At 36.9% G+C, this 20,328-nt stretch overlaps 1 protein-coding gene across 5 annotated transcripts in view; it reads right to left on the reverse strand.

Moving 5' to 3' along the window:
• ARMH3 (armadillo like helical domain containing 3) overlaps positions 1 to 18,915 on the reverse strand; it is a 154,200-nt gene extending 135,285 nt beyond the window's left edge. The window contains exons 1-14 of one of the 5 annotated variants that reach the window (XM_032225546.1): positions 18,814 to 18,915; positions 17,086 to 17,165; positions 14,740 to 14,843; positions 11,842 to 11,953; positions 11,562 to 11,618; positions 11,302 to 11,448; positions 10,506 to 10,613; positions 9,601 to 9,693; positions 8,575 to 8,649; positions 7,803 to 7,889; positions 4,750 to 4,806; positions 4,027 to 4,070; positions 2,926 to 2,986; positions 2,651 to 2,697 (exon numbers count right to left, since the gene is read on the reverse strand). In XM_032225546.1, the coding sequence (XP_032081437.1) occupies positions 2,651 to 2,697; positions 2,926 to 2,986; positions 4,027 to 4,070; positions 4,750 to 4,806; positions 7,803 to 7,889; positions 8,575 to 8,649; positions 9,601 to 9,693; positions 10,506 to 10,613; positions 11,302 to 11,448; positions 11,562 to 11,618; positions 11,842 to 11,943 (878 nt within the window). In that variant the 5' untranslated portion in view covers positions 11,944 to 11,953; positions 14,740 to 14,843; positions 17,086 to 17,165; positions 18,814 to 18,915. Of the gene's footprint in view, positions 1 to 2,650; positions 2,698 to 2,925; positions 2,987 to 4,026; positions 4,071 to 4,749; positions 4,807 to 7,802; positions 7,890 to 8,574; positions 8,650 to 9,600; positions 9,694 to 10,505; positions 10,614 to 11,301; positions 11,449 to 11,561; positions 11,619 to 11,841; positions 11,954 to 14,739; positions 14,844 to 17,085; positions 17,166 to 18,656; positions 18,724 to 18,759; positions 18,789 to 18,813 lie in introns of those variants that run through there. The other 4 variants (XM_032225543.1, XM_032225544.1, XM_032225545.1 and 1 more) reach the window with 4 other exon arrangements.
• Positions 18,916 to 20,328: the final 1,413 nt, after the last annotated feature.

The following is a 20,328-nucleotide window of genomic DNA, read 5'->3' on the forward strand; positions in this document are numbered from 1 at the left end:
TTGGACACTCAGATAAAACAGAAAAACCCACAAATCAGAAACATGAAACATTTCAGTGTGTTTTCTCATATTTATTATAATAAGCCATTTTGTCATACAACATAATAAACTGTATTGTGTAAAAATAGTCTTTACATGGTGACTCAAAACATTTAAAAGACACAATAAAATAAAACAAAATAGCATTATTATACCTACCAAGATCAATTAAAATAACCCTGTACTTAAACAGGAACAGGTTAATTTGTGATTAGAAAGAAGCAAATAATGCATTTTATATACAGTGGGCAGAACTGTCAGTGGAAATGACTGCAGAAAGCTGTAACAATATGGAAGAAATCAGTGTGAAATTTCTGTCTTTCATGCTTACCAACAGTTCTAACATTTTTGGTTTTATAAACCAATCACCACTTTCAACTGAAATCAGAAACACACTTGCAACTAGTGCATTTATACAGAATTGGTAAGGTATGTTCCATTCAGGGAAACCTCCTGAAGCCTCCAGAGGGAGAAAAACAGCCCACACAAACCAGAAAGAAGTCCGTTCCCCAACTTCTGATTTGCGCGTTGGGTTGTTTTTCACCCCATCATGGTCCTAGGATCATGTGATCACTTTTTGTGACCTTCTGAAAAGCAAAGTCAACGGAGAAGTCAGATTCACTTAACAACCATGTTACTAACTTAACAACTGAAGTGATTCACTTAACAATTGTGGCAAGAAAGGTAATAAAATGGGGCAAAATTCACTTAACAACTGTCTTCTTACTTAGCAATGGAAATTTTGAGCTCAATTGTGGTCATAAATCAAGAATTGTATGTATTTAGACATTAAAATGAAACTGAAATATTTTTCATCCAAGAGGCTGATCAGGTCTTAGCGGATCAAGTTCAAATTCCAATATGCTTAGTTATATTTGGGGTGCTGGATTAGGGTGGCTTTCTCTTTTTTCATGCACTTTCAGCAACAACTATACAGCACATAGATGCATCTCTCCAAGCTGGAAATGATAATGATGAAGATGTTATCCATTTAGTCGTGTCCAACTCTTGGCGATTCAATGGGCCAGGTCTCTCCCCATCTTCCTATCTTGCACTATTTCTCTGAGGTGTTCTATGCTCTGGCTGGTGTCAGCTTTGATGGTGTCCAACCACCATGATCTTGAGTGACCTGGTTTTCTTTTACCGCTATCTCTTCCAAAATTGCTTTTTCCAGTGAATTCCTCTGCATGACATGGCCAAAATAGGTGAGATGCAGTTTTAGGATTAAGCTAGAAATAAGTGCATGCAATGAATTTAACTAGCCTAGAAAAAAAAAAGGATTCTGTTCTGCTTCTTTTGACTTACCAAAATTCATACATTTCTTCACGACAGGAATGGAAAAGACATGTGATGTTAACATACTGAATTCAAAAGAACTCTAATCTGACATTTATGTGTACCTGTGACTAAAATAGAATGAGGAAGATCTGATTCAAGAATTGACTCACTCTTCATATCCTTGGTGGTAAGGAGAAGCTGGGAAGGGTGGTAAGCTTGCATCATCCAAACAATTTAAATATACTCCGACTGCATAAGCTGGGAAGTATACATATTAAAGCACAGGATGGTGCTCTCACTGACTTTTCTAAACCATAACGTCTGACATTTCAAATTCATTGGTTTTTATCTACGGTACATTTAAGACTACCACAACAAGATGTTCTAGGCCTTTAAAAGACCTTTAACATTTAATTGTTTTAAATAGCTCCACCAGTCTATATTGCGTAGATGCAGGGATATAGCAAGGGGCAGCCAAGCAAGCCTTCTTTGCCATTGTCACAGAATATGTCAGTAAATCAGGTCTTATCTGGTTTTATTATCCTCACTGTGAGCTTTCATTAACTGCATTTAGCCATTAATCCTCATTTTTCATGGTCTTGAGCTCAAAATATCATGAAAATTACTTATTTTTGTATAGTTGTCCTCAACTTACAACCACAATTGAGCCCAACATTTATATTGCTAAATAAGTAATTTGTTAAGTGAGTTTTTTCCCATTTTGCAACTTTTCTTGCCACGTTTGTTAAGTCAGCCACTGCAGTTGTTAAATTAATGACACTGTTGTTAAGTGAATCTGGCTTCCTCATCCACTTTGCTTGTCAGACAGTCGCAAAAGGAGATCACATGACCCCAGGACATTGCAACTGTCATAAATGTGAACTGTCAAGCATCCAAATGTAAATCACATGACCATGGAGATGCTGCAACAGTGACAAGTTTGAAAAATGGTCATACTGTTTTCAGTGCTGTTAAAACTTCAAACTGCTGTAAGTCGAGGACTATCTGTAGTGTCCTGGAATTAGCTTTTACATATGGAATATTATGGGACAAATGATGCTCCTGCTCCAAAATAATGCTAGCTTGGTCTCCTGTGTATTGCAATTCTTTGTATTTACAATGAATAAGAGCAAAAAAAAACCTTCGCTGAAACACATTTAAAATGCAAATGCAGCATCTGCTAGTTTGCCCATATTCTAGATAGCATTTATGCTATTATCTGCAGTACTGATTGCTGAGCTAGAAGATTAGGTGCCAGTTCCACTAAGCAATAGATTGTATTTTAGACTTCTAAACCAAAGAATTATGTTTGTCATCTGATGGATGTACTTACTGGACGGAGATTTTTTCATCAGCATCAGCAATGAACATACTGCCCACCTATGGGAAAAAAGCAGTATTGCATAGCTTTAGGATATACTGAGGTCTTCCACTAATCTATCTGGTCCACAGGGCTAAAAGTAGTAGAGAGGCCTTTGTATTTTATAGTCAGGATTTAAACCCATTATAACATGTACAGAAAGATTCTACATCTCCTCCTGCAAATCTCTTAGACCAGACTCCTTGCATGACAAGCATTGACTGACAACAGAGTCACTGATTTCTTACCATGTTAGTCAAGGCTGAGAAAAACCCGCTCTGATGTTCTTCTTCTTTGTCTCGAAACTGTCTGAACAAGAACAGCAGTGGGAGATAAAACAACAGAAGTTGCCATGAGCATCATTACAGAGCAAGAAAAATGTGTTCTTTTAATTATGATATAAACATTTTTTTAAAAATACAGGTCCTCCAAATGATGTCTGGATTTATTTTAAAGGAAAGAAATAGCATCAGATGCCAAAGGGAAATACAAAAACTTATCTTTCTAACAAACTTGATAATGAAAGATATCTAAGAACATGATTTATAAAAAGCCTTTTGAATTTAATGTTTCATCCATTCCTATGCTGCCTATTATACAAAATATGCTTTGAGTTCTTTGTTTATTTCTATATTGATTTGCCTTCATTTTCTCATGCAGAAACATAACCTTTTTCTATTTCTCAGCAGCATGCTTCAACAGAACAAATCTCAAGGATACAACTGGGAACTTTCCATGTAAACTAGTTGCCTTATAGCCCCATCTCAGGTATTTTAAAAAGTCTAAGTTAGTTTTCTTTACTCTTCTTTCTTGTGCACTTTTTTTTTCTCACTACTGAGACACAAAACCAATTTGCAAAAAGTGCATTTAAATTTCTGGGCATTCTCTTACAACAGTGAATTATTGCTAGCATAATGATGAAAAGGCAGAGGATATCATTGTACATCAACTAAAGGAAGTCCTGTAACCTTCAAAAAGGTAAGACTGGAAACCAACTAGTTGTTACAACATGATCTTTCCTGATAGAAATGATATACGGTTCTTTCCTTCAAGCAATCACACTAGTTGATATCAAGATATCTGAACATTAAATGAAGAGAACCAAGATTTAGCTAATCTATAGTACCAGTTTCTAATTTAAACTGCTTTCACCAAAACTGATTTTTGAGAGAGCTAAATGATATACTGGGAATCAAAAACTGCAAATAAATCTAGCCTGTGTGTAAAAAAAAAGAATGCCATAAATAAGCATTTCAAAAATCTTTTTATTTCACAACTTTGCCAGTAGGAATATGAATACATTTTCTCAGCAAAATATTCATTTAATTTACAAACATTCTTTAACTTACCGGTTGTATTCTGATAATGCCTGGGCAATTACAAGACCCATTCCCTGCAAGAAGAGAAAAAGAGAAAAGTCCATATAAATTAGGGCAGAGGTGCAACTCTCTGCTCACAAAAATTTTTGGATCATTCACAGTAACACTTTAAACACTTGTTAGTGAACTAAAGACCTCATTTTATGCAAGATTCTGACTATTCTCCAAGTAAGTTGTATACAGTAATGCTTTCCAAGAAGACTCATTCCAACTGGACTCAGTCTGGTATATTGACTAGATTATAAGAGTAATATATGAAAATAATCATTAATCAACATTTTTGATTAAGTTCCCTAAGTGATCTTGGCACTTTAACCTCACTTAGAAGTTTGTTATGAGGATTCAATGTACAATATTCTGCCTTGAATTGGGGTGAGAGGAATGCAGGATATAAAATGCCATAAAAACGAGACAAACATTTTAAATCATATTAGCAATTCTCCTGGAAGAGTCAAAATAATTTAACAACAAGGTTGAATCTGTGTTTTTTTTTAAATCATGGGATCCTCAAAAGCCAGAGTTAGGAATAATAGAAATAAGCACAATGTACTACGCTGCATACATATGTACTGCAATATTATTCAGATGTGATATGGAACCTAAAGCACCTTTGAGCATCCTTTTTAATTCACTTTTCATTTCTCACTTTATTCCTAACATTCTATCACACAAAATTTACAAGCTCATACTCACATTGAGTGTAGCTTCATCATCTATGATAGACAGTTTTCCTATATAAGGATTCACAGACTGCAAGAGGGAAAAGAAAGTTATGGGCTAATTTAATTATCAGCAAAGTTAACAACCTCATTCAAACGTTGCTCATTTTTTCATCACAGTAAATTCCTACAATTTCTATTAAAATAGTAGTTTTCTACTTTTCTGCATGTAACTCAAGATTTCACCCTTGGCAAGAAAGTATTTTCTGAAAGAAGAACTGTTGCAACATTTCTAGGACATGTATGTTTTGTAGTGTATGTATATATATATGTATGTATGTATGTATGTATGTATGTATGTATGTATGTATGTATATATATATATATATATATATATATATATATATATATATATATATATATATATATATGCACATGCACACACACACACACACAACTTAAACTGAATTCTGTAGGGTTGATTTCTGAGTGCATATATCTAAAACTGCACTACTTTAAACCTCATAGCAGCCTGCTTCCTTTGATTATAGTAGGGGAGCTATCTAAACAAATTTTCCTATACAATTTTCTTAGATCTAAATGATGCACCAAACCATGGGCTAGCAATGTCTGAAAGCATAAGTTCATATTCCTTAGCTTGATTTTTAGTCTTACTATTTAAGATAATTAATGCTGTGGGTCTTTAAAAAACAAACCAGTTCATGTAAACTTACCAGCACATTAGAAGTTTAAAGTAATAAAAGCCATTTCTTAGTTTATGACTAATTATTGTACTGAACTAGTATTTCAGAAGCCTGATGTTCACAACTGAGTAACAAAGACTTCTGAGCCAAAAAAAAATGTGAAATCAATAATAAGGAATGCCCGTCATCTATGAAGTTGCCTCTTTATGGTCAACAAAGTCAAATAGTTATAAAGATGGCCTTTGGTGGTAGCAGCAAAGCTCTCAGGCTGACAATAAACTGAAATTGTGTACTAGTTTGGACAATTTCTATAAATCAAAATGATCTGGTAGTAAAAACTGAAAAGACCAGCTGGATCAATAATAAACCCCAGAGCAGCTGTTTCATTAAATATGAAATATGTCTAAAAGGTTATAGAAAATAAAACACTAACAACATAAAGTATAAATTATATTCAATGAAATTACTTTTTTAACCTAATGGAACAACTTAACCACTTTCAAGATTCTGGAGAAAACAGTATGATTAGCAACAGTAGCAATCAAATTAAGAGGATCCAAGAAAGGAAATAAAAATGCATACACACTTATTTACACATATGATAGCAAGAAAAGTTTTTCATTGTTGCAAACAAGATGCACACAACAATTACAGAATTCTAGATATGATAAGAATGTTTCCCATGCCTGATTAAAAGAAATATCTATTTTTTAAAAAATATGTCTCTATCTAGCATTATATATACCATCTGAAAATTATTTCAGCTTCAAAGCAAAGCAAAAAATAAGAGTTATTAAGGATGCCAAATTTGCCAAAAGTTCATTCATATTTTATGCTTATTTCCCTTTTATGCATTTTGTGCTGACTAGAGATAGCATTACTATCCCAAAGGAACCACAGAAATTAAAGAAGTTTGATAGACTTTGCTTCTTCAATCAGAAAATTATAGATTTCAGCAACTTTTAGAAAACAATGAAACTCATGCCCTAGAAATTCATCAAAAGCTGAACATTATCAAAATATTATATGCCACCTGAAAACTAATCAGAAGGGCGGGGAATAGTTTAAGAATAACAGAATCTCAAATAAACCTTTCCTTTAGAAAGACCAAAAAACTTATTTCCAGATTAAAATTTGTTTCTAAAGGAGAAAAGAAACTTCTATCTACTTAATAAAATACTTATTTTATAAAAAAGTTTTGTATGTTTTATTTAATCCTCTGCTGCTCACTTTCAAAATTTGCTAAAAATGTATGTAGTACAATAACTTCAGATGAACAAACAACAGCCAAACCAAGTCACATAGATCAAAATCAATGTAAGCCAGGTAGTATCCCCTGTCATCTATCAAATGCCAGCTGAAAAAGGAATCTTTGCCGCTAAGAGGTTGGGGGCTTTAAACTTGTTTTTGTTGTTGGAGTTTGTTGTTCCACAGAGTGGCAGGGCTTCCCACAGGACCCTATCTTTTAATTTCCCCATCTGCTCTCAGTCAAAACACAGAGAAAACCATATCTACTTCTCTGAAAGATTACTTTATAAATCCACAGAGATACAGTCATGTAGAACTTTCTAGATTAATACCATCACTTTACACTGGGCTTGGAAACAAATAGGGTAACCAAAGCACTGGAATTATATTGCTACACCTGTTTGTTTCATTGGCAACTGACCATTGCATTCTGAACCAACTACAGTTTGAACATTATTTTCAAAGGCTGGCCCACACAATGTCTATTATAAAATATTTTTAAACATGTAGAAAATATAGTTGGCAGCATATCTCCTATTTTTTTAACATGATAGCACAACCACTTTGCTTAAAACCAGGATACAGGTCCTCAGTTCTCCTTGGGACTATATTTTATCACCATCAATTGAATGAAGCAATCTTGTTTGCCAACTTTTAATCTATGGAAAGGAGTAGATTCATTTCCCATTATAACTTGCATGATTGCTCATATTTGTGAAACACAACACAATGATGGGAATGATTCTTCCCTCCAGTTATGTTTTGCTATACAATGTTGTTAGTGTTGTTCTGAAACATACCCAAAACAAGGAAATGGCAATCCCAGAAAGGAAAGAGACCACTCTGCAGTAATAACATATTTTCAAGAAACAAGGAAATGTAACGACCTCCAATCCAGTATCACCTCCAATATGGAAGAAAGAGCTTAGGCTATTTTTCACACTGAGCTTCAAAGACATTTAGTATGCTTCTAATAGGTAAAACTATTGCTGGAAATAGTCCTCATGTGAACATGAAGGAACAGTGTGTTACCAAGAACAAGAGTCCTTTCCATTGAGGGAAAGAGAGAATATTTGTCCAGAGTTTTTATTTTATTTTACAACTTTACCAGATCAATCCTATGTCAAGCACTCACCTCATACTTTCTGTAGTTCACTAATAATGCCAGCAGGACCACGACCTCATAACCATGTTCCCTGCGACTGGGAAGATTGGAAAGGATCTAAAAATAAGCAAGCAAAGCTTTGATTAATCAAAACAATGTATTTCAAGGAGCTATGGATGGGAGATTTCAAAAAACAGGTAGCGTGATGAGCTGAAAATTTCCTATGCCCAAAATGAATTTTGTAAGCTTGGAGTAAAACTAAATTTTCTTCTTTCCTGTAGAAATCACAAACTGAAACTAAATTCTTGCATGAAAAATTAGCAGTTTTGAGGAAATAAACAAATGGGTATAGTCCTAGATGCCCCATCCAATGGAAATTAGATTCAATATCCTGTGTGATTCCTCTTGCACCAAGTTATTAAATAAATCAGATGAAGAGCTCTTAAAACCTATCAATATGAAAATTGCTTTTACCTCATTGCTTTCAATTATCCCACATTTGCATTTAAGCAACATGAAGGTAAAGTCTATGTATGGTTACAGCAAGTATGTTGGCAACCACTTCAGTCCTAAGGTCTTCATAGAAACATAGCCACAAAGTCATATATATTACAGGGGTACTGCAGAAGAGAAGCCTTGTCCTTACTCCTAAGACTTCTATTCTAGTTTCCTACTATGCCTACCCAAATGAAGGCAGAACAAAGCAGCCAAAAACGCATGTCGTCCATGGGTTACTCACAATGTACAGAAATGTTTTATCCCAGATTAGCACCCAGAGGTAGAGGGGAAAATGCTGATTTACCTGTAAGATAGCTTCAAAAATACTATTAATCATCACGTACTCCAGAATTGTGTTCTGACTGATATTATCTGTCACCTAAGTAAAATCAAAGAAATTGGGATTTTTAGTTCCAAAATAATTCAAACACGCTCTTATCATTTGCTAGCAATAAATCTGTGCATATTAAGATTAACGGGGGGGGGGGGAGTCTCTCAATTGTATATTTTATTAAACTCTCCTGTAAAGAGTTCTTTAAATTAAGTGTTTCATACATATATATTGCTATCCCAAGATTATGGATTTGGGGCACATTAAACACCATACAGATAAATATGTCGTTTAGTAGAAAGCTTACTTTGCCTTCATGGTACAATTTTCCTTGATGATTTGTTGCAGGCTTAAGTCTTATTAATGTTTTCTAAATAGCAAACTCTGAAACATTTCTTTGATAATAGTGAGATCAATTCTTAACACTGGAAATAAAGCCAGCAGAGTTCTTCTACTATTGAACAATGAGCAAAGGAAATGCTAAAGTTTATTCAATTGAGCTGAAACCACATTAATGCTGTCTAATAACAATGAAGCTGTACTTCCTATATTTCCATTAGCTTTAGTTCACTTTAGTTATCCCCCACTTCTTTTTCTTCATAATTGTTTCCATTTTCTTTTTGGTTTGGATGACCAAAGTTGGGTGTTCAGTTCATATTGTATGCATTCATTTAAACACATTAAAGTAGGGTCTATATAAGGAATCACCTTTATAACTGAAGCAAAAAAGGGACCCTCTAATATATTAATTAATATATCTAATTCCATAGTTAGATTAAAAAAAATGTTAATTTAGAAGGCTGTAATATTAAGTGCCCAAAGTCACTAAGAATTTGGCAGGATGCAAGTTAAATATATTATTATATTTATTTTTAAAACTTGCTATATTGTCCTGATTACCACAATATCTCAATAGCTTATAATAGTTTAAAAGTACACTTTCCATATTTTCATAATAAATACTTTTCTAGAGTTAACCAATCATTATATATTACTTACAGTTACCAAACAAAGTAAAAGTTTCAGGCACAAACTTTTGAGACTTTCAGAGCCTTCTGCGCAAAGTAATGCATCCAAACTCTCCATCAGATTCTAGAAAAAAGTTATTATACTGGTAATTTGTTTCAAACTCAAGTTGCTTTTAACCTTCACTACTGCTGTGCTTCTATGATGTACTGAATCTCTTTTTGTGGTTATTTTATGTACAATATTTTATGCAATAGATGATAAATAATTAAATCAAGCTGATATACTTATTTCATTATTTATTTTGTATTTAAAGAACCTAACTATATGCTACACTGTGGTATTGATATATCATTAAAGAAGCTACTTATTATCATGCTGTAATTTTCTGTTATTTCCTTGATACAGCCCAAATACATTTTGTCAGTATCTAGACTAGGAACTATCAGGAACCTAGGAAGAGAAAGAAGCATGTTATTCTATGCGCAAGCTACTCTGCCAACTGAATGTATGTCTATTTTTGAACAGCACAACACAACTTAAGTTAAGGATGAGGAAAATCTAGCCTGAAAATCAAATAAAGCCAACTTTCTTCTCCAAGTGAGACTGCTTTTCTCTGCTAAGAAAATTTAGTCTCTGAGGACTGGGGGCTAGAAAAAAAACTTTTGAGTTCTGGGTGACAGGAAAAGGAACCTTTTTCTGTGTGTGCAGGAACATACCAGAAACAATGCCTCCTTCCATCCCACTCCTGCTTCTGCGGTAGTAGGAGAAATGCAGTATTGAACAGTGAAGGAAGAATAGCCTCAGGCCACAGTGGGATTTTCCTTCCCCAAAATCCATGCCTTCCTATCATCATGTGACTAATTCACAAGTCCACGTAACATACATGTTATTAGAATGAAAATAAAACCCGTTATTTCAATATAGCAAGCTCTCACCTTCATGCACAATTCAGCTTTGTCAAAGCCCATTAGCATATTGATGATGTCAAAGCCAGATGTGGATTTGTTCTTCTGATGAACCCCACGGATCAGAGCACATAGTGTCTGCAGCAGAAAACACAAACTCACGCATGCAGGCATTGTGAGACAAAGCCTCCTGGGCAGCGAAAACTGCCATCACCAATGTAGAAATTTAAATTTATGGCATTTGGGTTTTTAAAAGTATGATACCCTACATCAGAGGTGTCACTCATGTCACGTGACTTATCGTGACTTCCCCCCCCCCTGCTAAACCGAGCATGGGCATGATCAGCGCGTGACACATTCGGCCCATGGGCCACAAGTTTGACAGCCCTGCCCTAGATCGCTTAGAGTGAATTTCAATATCATAAATCCAATAGCATGTGACCAGAGGTTCATCTGTACTTTCTCTTTTCCACCAACAAGCAAACAAAAAAAACAGACCTCCAAAGGCAGACAAGAAATATCTCACTAAGGGAAACTGTGACGTTTGCAGAATAATTTCACTGGCTTCACCTCTTTCTTTCTGATATTTTATCAAAATGTATAACATATCAAGCTCTCCTGAATCATTTAACAATAAAAAAGGAAAATATGTTATCATTGCCAAAGATGTTAAAGTAATTAAGAAGGGATGCCTGATTCAGCATACTGAACCAAAAGATATTTTATTGACCACAATAATGCAGACTAATTCCTTCATTAGCACTAGCATAACTGATTATTAGTTCATAAGTTTTGTTTAATGAAAGCCAAGGGAAATTCATGGCACCTGTAACGCGTTGACCACTCTGATTGGATGCTCTTCTCCTAACGCCCAGATGCAACGTTGGAATAAGCAATTAATGTTATCTTTTATCTTCATTAACTCTTCACCATCCAGAGATTCTAGCTTTCCTTCCAGATATTCCAAATTCACCTGAGAGGCAAGAAGTAGAGCTTAAGCTGATGGTGGAATTACTAAGGGCAAGAAAAACTGGAAATTGATAATTGTAAGAATAAACATAAAGAATTTTTTTCAATCTATATTACCTTCATGAGGAAGAGCTCCTCCCAAAACCGAGGGTTGTATTTACTGGGATCTTCTGTCTGAAAGGAAATGGGATCACTATTACAGTGATGGCTATAACCTGAAGATAACAAGTTTAGTTTTACGTGATATTGTTAACAGTCTGCCCATTAAAGTAAAAACATGCCAAGATATTGTTTGATTAAGGAACATTAGTCTTCCTTCTCAATCATACTACAAGACATTATAATACTAGAATACCAAACTCTGTTATGATAAAAGAAAAATAAATCCAGTGCTTACTGTGAAGATCTCATCATACATTAACACAACCTTCTCTTTCAGGGGTTTCTTACTAGATGAAGATTTCCGAAGTAATCCACCTTTTTTCTCAGATTGTGCCATGGTTTACAACCTGTGGATTGAAAGAAATGGTAGACATCAGAGAAATCGATCCTAAGAAAATTTCCACAACAGTTACTTCTTTCTTATTTCTTCTAATTTTTAAAATTTCTCAGAAGCAACCCCTACTGTGAGGGGTCTTTGGTGGTCTCTGAGCTTGGTTGTTTTCTTGCAGATGTTTCATTACCCAAACTAGGTAACATCAGCAGTGCTAATGTTAGCTAGATAGTTACTGAAACTACTGAAACTAGCTAGCATCACTAGCACTGATGATGCTACCCAGTGTAGGTAATGAAATGTCTGCAAGAAAACAACCAAGCTCAAAAAGCTCCAACAACCCTCATTTAGCAATAGCAATAGCAGTTAGACTTATATACCGCTTCATAGGGCTTTCAGCCCTCTCTAAGCGATTTACAGAGTCAGCATATTGCCCCCACAGTCTGGGTCCTCATTTCACCCACCTCGGAAGGATGGAAGGCTGAGTCAACCTTGAGCCAATGAGATTTGAACCGCCGAACTGCAGATAGCAGTCAGCTGAAGTGGCCTGCAGTACTGCACTCTAACCACTGCGCCACATCGGCTCTTATTTCAACCCTGAGTTACAAATATTCTCCTTTATCAAAATCCATACTATACTTACTATATAATACAGTAAGAACTATCATGACAATCAGTTTGGTGCAGTGGCTAGTGCATCAGGCTAGAAACTGGGAAGTCAGGAGTTCTAGTTCCACCATAAACACAAAGCCAGCTGGGTGGCCTTGAGCCAGTCACTTTTTCTCAAGAAGGAGACAACCACAAACTACTTCTGCAAAACCTTTCCAAGAAACCTGCAGAGACTTTTCCAGGCAGTCTCCAAGATTTGGACATGATTAAACAGAAGGAAAAAAGAAAGTATGATAGATCTTAGCCTACTTCAGACGTACTGTATGTTTCCTACCTGGAGTGCAAGGTACATAGAACAAAAACTCACTAAAATACAGTACATATGTTTTACAGATCCAAAAAGGTAGACATAGAGTACTTAATGTTGACACTTGTTATACAGTGTAGGAGTTATTTCACTTGTAATGAAGAATCACGAGGGAAGTGTGTGCATTTTTTCCGCAGCAAACAAGTTTGTGTGAAGCATTTGCATGGCTTAAAAGAAAATCGCATGAAAGCTCAACTACCCACCAATGTACTTCAGAGAACAACTGTAGCTCATTTTATTTTTCATTTCACAAATGAAATCGTGAAATGTACATAAGAATCATCACATTGTAGTGGTCTCCAAATAAGGCTGAGTCCTAATGGGTTAATAATCACTCATCATGCTAGGTAAAAATGATTGGGGGGCAGAGATCGACCCCTAGGCCCCTAACATATGGGGTGCCGCAGGGGTCGGTCTTGTCCCCCCTACTATTTAACATCTACATGAAACCGCTGGGCGAGATCATTCGGAGGCACGGGATAAGATACCACCAATACGCGGACGATACCCAGCTGTATCTGTCCGCCTCGTGCCAACTCAATGAAGCGGTGGACGTGATGAACCGGGGTCTTGAAGCCGTTAGGGACTGGATGAGGGCTAACAAGCTTGTACTCAACCCGGAAAAGACCGAGTGGCTGTTGTGTTTCCCTCCCAATAATTTGGCTAGTGTTCCATCACTCAGGCTGGGGGGCCAAATATTATACCCCTCAGACAGGGTTCGCAACTTGGGAGTCCTCCTGGACCCACAGCTGACCTTTGATCATCATCTGTCGGCTGTGACCAGGGGGGCATTTGCCCAGGTTCGCCTGGTGCGCCAGTTGCGACCCTACCTGAACCGGGAGGCTCTCACAACAGTCACTCGTGCCCTTGTGACCTCTAGGCTGGAATACTGCAACGTGCTCTACATGGGGCTGCCCTTGAAGAGCATCCGGCGACTTCAGCTAGTACAGAATGCGGCCGCGCGAGTGATTGTGGGTGCACCTCGGTTCGCCCACATAACACCTATCCTCCGCGAGCTGCGCTGGCTACCTGTTGATCTCCGGGTGCGCTTCAAGGTGCTACTTACCACCCATAAAGCCCTCCATGGTAGTGGGTCTGGGTACTTGAGAGACCGCCTCCTGCCAATTACCTCCTTGCGACCTATTAGATCACACAGATTAGGCCTCCTCCGAGTTCCATCCGCCAGTCAGTGTCGACTCGCAACTACGCGGAGGAGAGCCTTTTCAGTAGTAGCTCCGACCCTTTGGAACGATCTCCCCGTGGAGATTCGTACCCTCACCACCCTCCAGACCTTCCGCACAGCCCTCAAGATCTGGCTATCCCGTCAGGCCTGGGGTTAAAGATTATAATCCGTCCCCTCCCGAATGATGAATGAATGTTGCTTTTATTTTTAATTACGTATTGTTTTTATATGTCATTGTGTGTACTCCCTTCCCTATACGTTGTAAGCCGCCCTGAGTCCCCTCAGGGAAAAGGGCGGCCTATAAATAAATTTATCTATATCTTATCTATATCTATAAAAAACAGATATTTTAATTTTATCTTGTTTTATTTAACTGGGTTTATAAGCTACTCAAATCAATACCATCGGTAACGAGCCATCATGCTTAAAGAAGGTTAAAACAAGAGTAACAATAACTTTGTGACACACCAAGGAGCAATAAAATGCTATCAAACAGACACCTCATTGGAAAAGGGAAGAGCCTCCAAACAGCCACATCTGTCCCTAAGAAAAAGCCAAGCTTAATGCCTTTCCCAAATCACAGCCGGTAGAGGTCATTTGGATGACTAGCCTACATTCTAGGTTAGATATATGTCCAACCTACAGGAAAATTAATTTAATCCACATTTGGATAGAACTCTTCTTTCCATATCAGCTATCCAATTTCTAGGATTTAATAGAACGCTTTGACTTCTCCGTGGTAGTGACCTGATAGGGTAGAATAAGAAGAAGGTCTATTCTAACTGGAATAACCAAACTGTAGAATTGTCCATCCAATGTAATTCAGGTAGTCTCTCTTTTGCCATCTTGTACTAACCAATGAATAATTTTTAAGCATTTTATTTACTTGATAAATGTTTTTCACCATAAACAAATTTCATATATTGTTTTAACATTATGAATTTATGGCTGTAAATATTCTGTAGGGTTCTTAGTAATGCACATGCATTTGAAAAGTTGTTCAATATAAATAAAACTTTGCATTGTATCTTCGACTCCATTGCCCATAAGCCAGCACATAGGTATATCTTGGACAATGTAAAGATCCTACACATGCACAGAGCCAATTTTGTCCACTTTTTCAGATATGCATATTGTGATAAACTACAGTTAACATGTAAAGCTTATTTGGGAACTACTCAGTGTTTCCAGTGAAAAAACAAGATGTACTTCAGTGCATAAAAGATAATAAAGCAAGTGGCTCAGAATACCCCAATTCACCCAATGCTAAAACTGATCCCCCTTCCTTGGATTTTCTATCATAACTCCCATCCAATCACCTGTGTTAATGTAGCAATAAAGCAGAAGGGCAAGCGATTATCTCCAGTTACTATATATAATATATTGAACAACCTAGATATTACAAAGTATGCTAAAGTGCCTATAAACTTTAACAATTAATTCTGCAACTAAAGATGCAAAGTTACTTTTAAAAAAGAATAAATAGTACAACAATCCTATTTGGTAGAATTCTCAGCGGGGCTAAAATCCATTTCAGACCATCACCCAGAGATTTATTTTCTGCAAAACTCAGAAATGGAATATGCAATAAAGAGCATACTGTTATATTATATATTGGATGACTTCAGGCAGGTTAGTCATTTCACATACTATCATTACTTTCTAGTTATTAAACTTGCTGGTTTTACAGGCCTTGGGTCTGCTTTCCATCCCACTGGGTCCCATTCCCTCCTCCTCACACAGCCCCATCCTTGATTGGCCATTTGCCTTTTATTCTAGATCTCCTTCTGGAAGCGCCTGCTGCACTGTGCAGCTTTCATACACAGCGGAGGCCCAACAATTCTGCCCAGAAGGAGGCACCAAGTTGCAAACAGCCTCAATAAATTCCAGCTACTCCAAAATGGCACCCACTTCCAGGATGGAGTTATATGGCCTGTAGGAAGGTCAGAGGATATCTTTCTCTATACAATCTCTAGAGACCCAGCAGAGCAGGATTGGGGGGAGAGGGAGTCATGGGAAGCACTGCAGCATATCTTCAGTTGGTTATAAGCATTTGAATTTTGTTCATACAACTGTAGGGACACTGTAGCAGCCATAATGTCAAAACCTGGACATACGTAAGGGGGGGGGGTGGAGGGAGGGTCTGTCATAACTTTGAGCAGTCACTAAGCAACTGGTCATTAAGTCAAGGACTACCTTTATAACTAACTGGAAGAAACTAAAAAGCAATTCACATGAGCACTATGTCAAAGAAGTATCTCAAAATAAGTCATAAAGCCACTCCCCAGTAATAAAAGGGAGCAAAGAGCATTTATGTCTCATCCTAAAATCTACAACAATGAGTGTATCTACAGAAACAGAGTATCAAATTATTTTCTTTTGAGGGAAGTTATTGCTGAATTAAGTATTAAGTAAAACAAAAAAAAACCTTCCACCATCCCACTCTAAAAAAATCCTGACTGGTGTACTTTTCAACAATACAAATTCCAACTGTAACACAGCTATCTTTAGTAAAATCCATTTTTGAGTCTTTGATTATCTTAGGTCACAATAAAAGTTTATGACACCATGACTCTCTTTGAAGCATCTATTACATCAACAGGAAATAAAAGGAACAATTACATATAAAGCTGTTGCTTTCTTGTAATTCAATTTGCCTTAAAGTTTGATTTAAAAAACTCAACTCTTAAATTACCAATATTTAAAACTTAACCATTCTAAACCTTCAGTAGCTCAAATTCTCAGATTTCTCCATCTGGAATTCCAACAGCCTATCTTTATTACGTCTTCAAAATAGAGATAAATGTTTGTGTGTGTGTGTGTGTGTGTTTGTGTGTACAGAACACTAGTGAAGAGTTAATGGAAAAAACTAGCATGATTAAGCAAAACTATGTTTGAAGAATGGTAGACATTGATAGCAACCCAATAGTGACTCACATCCAGCATATCAGTCACATACATGCAAACAAATCTTATTTATGATACTTACAAGTGTTACTTGTAATGGCTGCTGTTCCTCAGTTCTTCAGAATGGCTTATATAAAATTTTCGCATTTTACATTACCAATCCTGCAGTAAAATTGTTTTGTGTCTTTAGAATATTATATTGACCGATTTCCATTATATTAAAATGTAGGATTTTATATCACACTAAGTCCTGGTTTGCTTAGCCACATTTTTTTAATAAAATTAATTAAAAATACAGTTACTATGTATAAGACGTGTGGCTGGTTTCATGCAACATACAAAATCAAAGCCATAGTTTAAAACATAGTATATAAACCAAACCCCCATCAAAATATAAAACCAAATTTCAGGCAAGTTTGCAATCAATGTAAGGTGATTCAGTAGCATTGTTTTTCAAATGCAATATAACTGCATTCAAATCTCTATTTATTATGAACACTGGCTTATTTTCCCCTCATATTTGCAACTTTCAATGTTTGTGTTCATATAACACACTTCTCCTTAGTTGAACCAAGTTTTAGTGAACCATATTTCATGGATTTGTATGAAACATAAATCTGCAAGTGTGGCTGGATTTGCTAGGCAGAAATATGGTCTACTCTACACCCTCTTAAAAAAATAAATAATGGGGGAATGGAGTGATTAGGAATCACAAACAATAAATTCTATATTTTGATAAGAATATCTGGTTTCTTCTTCTGAAGAATAAATAAAAAGCTTTTGATTCCTCATTAAGTGACTTGTACTATATGTACACTCCACTCCAAATTATATTAGGAGAGAAAAGTCTACATTATGTTTAAAGATGTAGGAACAGAAAGAAGTAACATTATTCAGTTCTGCAAATGTGAATAGAAAAGTATCTGGGCAACAGTTTGCATTCTTCCAGATTTGCATTCCCCCAAAACATATTTCATCTTTTATAACGGAATGGGCAGTATTTATACTTATGTATATTTTATTTTTATGAGAACCTCATTCTCTATCAACGGCAGCACTCTAGGCAAGGCATGGGCTTAGAACGAACAGAGTTCAGGTCCAAGCATTTATTTTATTCCTGTATCCGAACTTAGCAGAGTCCTTTTAGATTCTCAGTTATATCCAGTAAACTTTCATTTCAAGCAAAATTCAGAGGGGGAAGAATTATTTTGCTGCTGTTACTCTCAAATAATTAGGGATGTGATTAACCTGACTGCCAGTTACCCAGGGGGTCCTACAATAACCCCCCCCCCCCAAAGAGGAAGGTATATTAAGTATCCTGACATCCATGAATATGCCTGGACTTCAACTCCCATAATTTCTGATCAGTGATCATCCTGGCTAGAGCTTATGGGGTTCAAGACTGCTGGGAAGAAACATTATGACAGTGTTTGGAGCACAGATTAAAACTGGTGTCATCAATGGCACCTATAAAACAATCCAGGTTTTCCTCTTTCCGTCCCAGAAAAGTTTCTTAACAATTAAATATACAGAAATTGAGAAAGGAAAACAGGCTGTCTTCCTCGCGAACATGGCACAAGCACCCACATTTTGCTGAAATAATGCCGAGGTGCACCCCAACGCTTCCCCCCACCTCTCCTCCACCCTCATTACACTTTCCGCCCTGATCCTTCTCGATCCCATCGCCGCCTCTAAACTGGCCCCAGCTTTTCCCTCCCGCCTGGCTCTCCTCGGCAAGGGTGGCTGGAGCACCGACCGAGGCACAAGGAAGGCCGGATTTTGAGGGGTGGGGAAGGATCATATCTGTTACCTGCGCGGGGCGATGCCTGCCAAAGCGCATGCGTCGACGAGAGAGAGCCTTGGCTCCACCTTCTTCAGATCACGCAGGCGCATAATCCTCGATCGGCTCGGTTTAGCCTATGATCGCCTCGCGAATTCCCTTTCCGGAGAGTTTCTAATGGGAGCGGACTGCGGAGAAGAGACGAACTGTTGGAAGATACATTATGGGCTTATAAGTGCAAATGAGTAATTAGTCGGTAGTACCTTTTGGGTTGCATAGATGGAAAGGCAGAATAACAATTGCAATTGCGGTACACACTTTTTCCCTGGCATTGATGTACCGGTAGTCTCAATGCAATGGGATTTCTTCCAGATAAAGCAAAAAAGATCGATTCAGCAGCGCTTCACTGTAGGAATTTTAAGCCATTCTATGATCTGGATTTTAATTAGCTGATCCTTTATCCTGTGGGAAACGAACTGGCCTTATTTCACGGATCTCATTACTGTACAGTAGTGGTAAAGGGCTGTTTTTGAGTGGTAGATTTACAAAATGAGTAATTCTTAACATGGTCAAATTCATTAGGAGCTACCAAGCAGTGTGTAGTCAATTAGTGGTGTACCCAACATGTAATTTTGGAGTGGCAAATTGATAGCATGGGGTTTCCTGTTTGTTGTAAACTGAAGGAATGGCCCAATTCATATCTCAATGTTCTGCTCTGAATTCCCCAGAATTATTGGTAAATCTGGAGGAGGGGGAAAACTCCAAATAAGACAAAGGCTTTATTATGACAAATCAAAATGTTACTTACAGAAGAGAGAAGTTTTCGTTTTTCTCAGAACTCTTCTTCAGGCCAGTGATTACAAATGCATCAAATGGAGAGAAATCGGAGAATCCAAAAGTTGAGCCACCTGTTTCAGTTATGATCTATTTGGTCAGTCACCCCAAAATAGATTGTGGCCTGAATGCATTCTTCATTGTTGGGTATGGATATTTTATACCCAGCTATCTTTATCCCGCTTTGTTGCTTGCAGGCACATTGACACTTATGTGCTGGTTAGCAAAACAAGTCAGTAAATCCCAGTGCTTCTGTTTGACCTCCCATTGGCTTTGTCCTTCTATTTCTCGTGCTTCATTGGAGGGGAAAAGCAAACCTTTTCATGGGACAAAACATAAAGCCAGCATACAATGGCAAAGCAATTGTCTGCACATCCATTGTCTCTCAAAACATGGTAATTTCAGCAGAGCGCTCTTAATAAGTGAATAAATGAGTTGAAGAATGCAGATGAATCCTATATAGGTAGTCCTCAACTTACAACAGTTCGTTTAGCCACAGTGTAAAGTTACAATGACGCTGAAAAAAGTGACGACCATTTTTCACGCTTATGACCATTACTGTGAAAAACAGTAATGTCACATTTTTCAGTGTTGTTGCAACTTTGAGCAATCAATAAATGAACTGTTGTAAGTTGACTACCTGTACTACTTTTGAAAATGCACATATAGGCAGTCCTCAACATACGACCACAATTGACCCAAGAATTTATG

Source organism: Thamnophis elegans, chromosome 10, assembly GCF_009769535.1.
Source record: "Thamnophis elegans isolate rThaEle1 chromosome 10, rThaEle1.pri, whole genome shotgun sequence".
In the NCBI taxonomy this organism is placed as follows: Eukaryota; Metazoa; Chordata; class Lepidosauria; order Squamata; family Colubridae; genus Thamnophis; species Thamnophis elegans.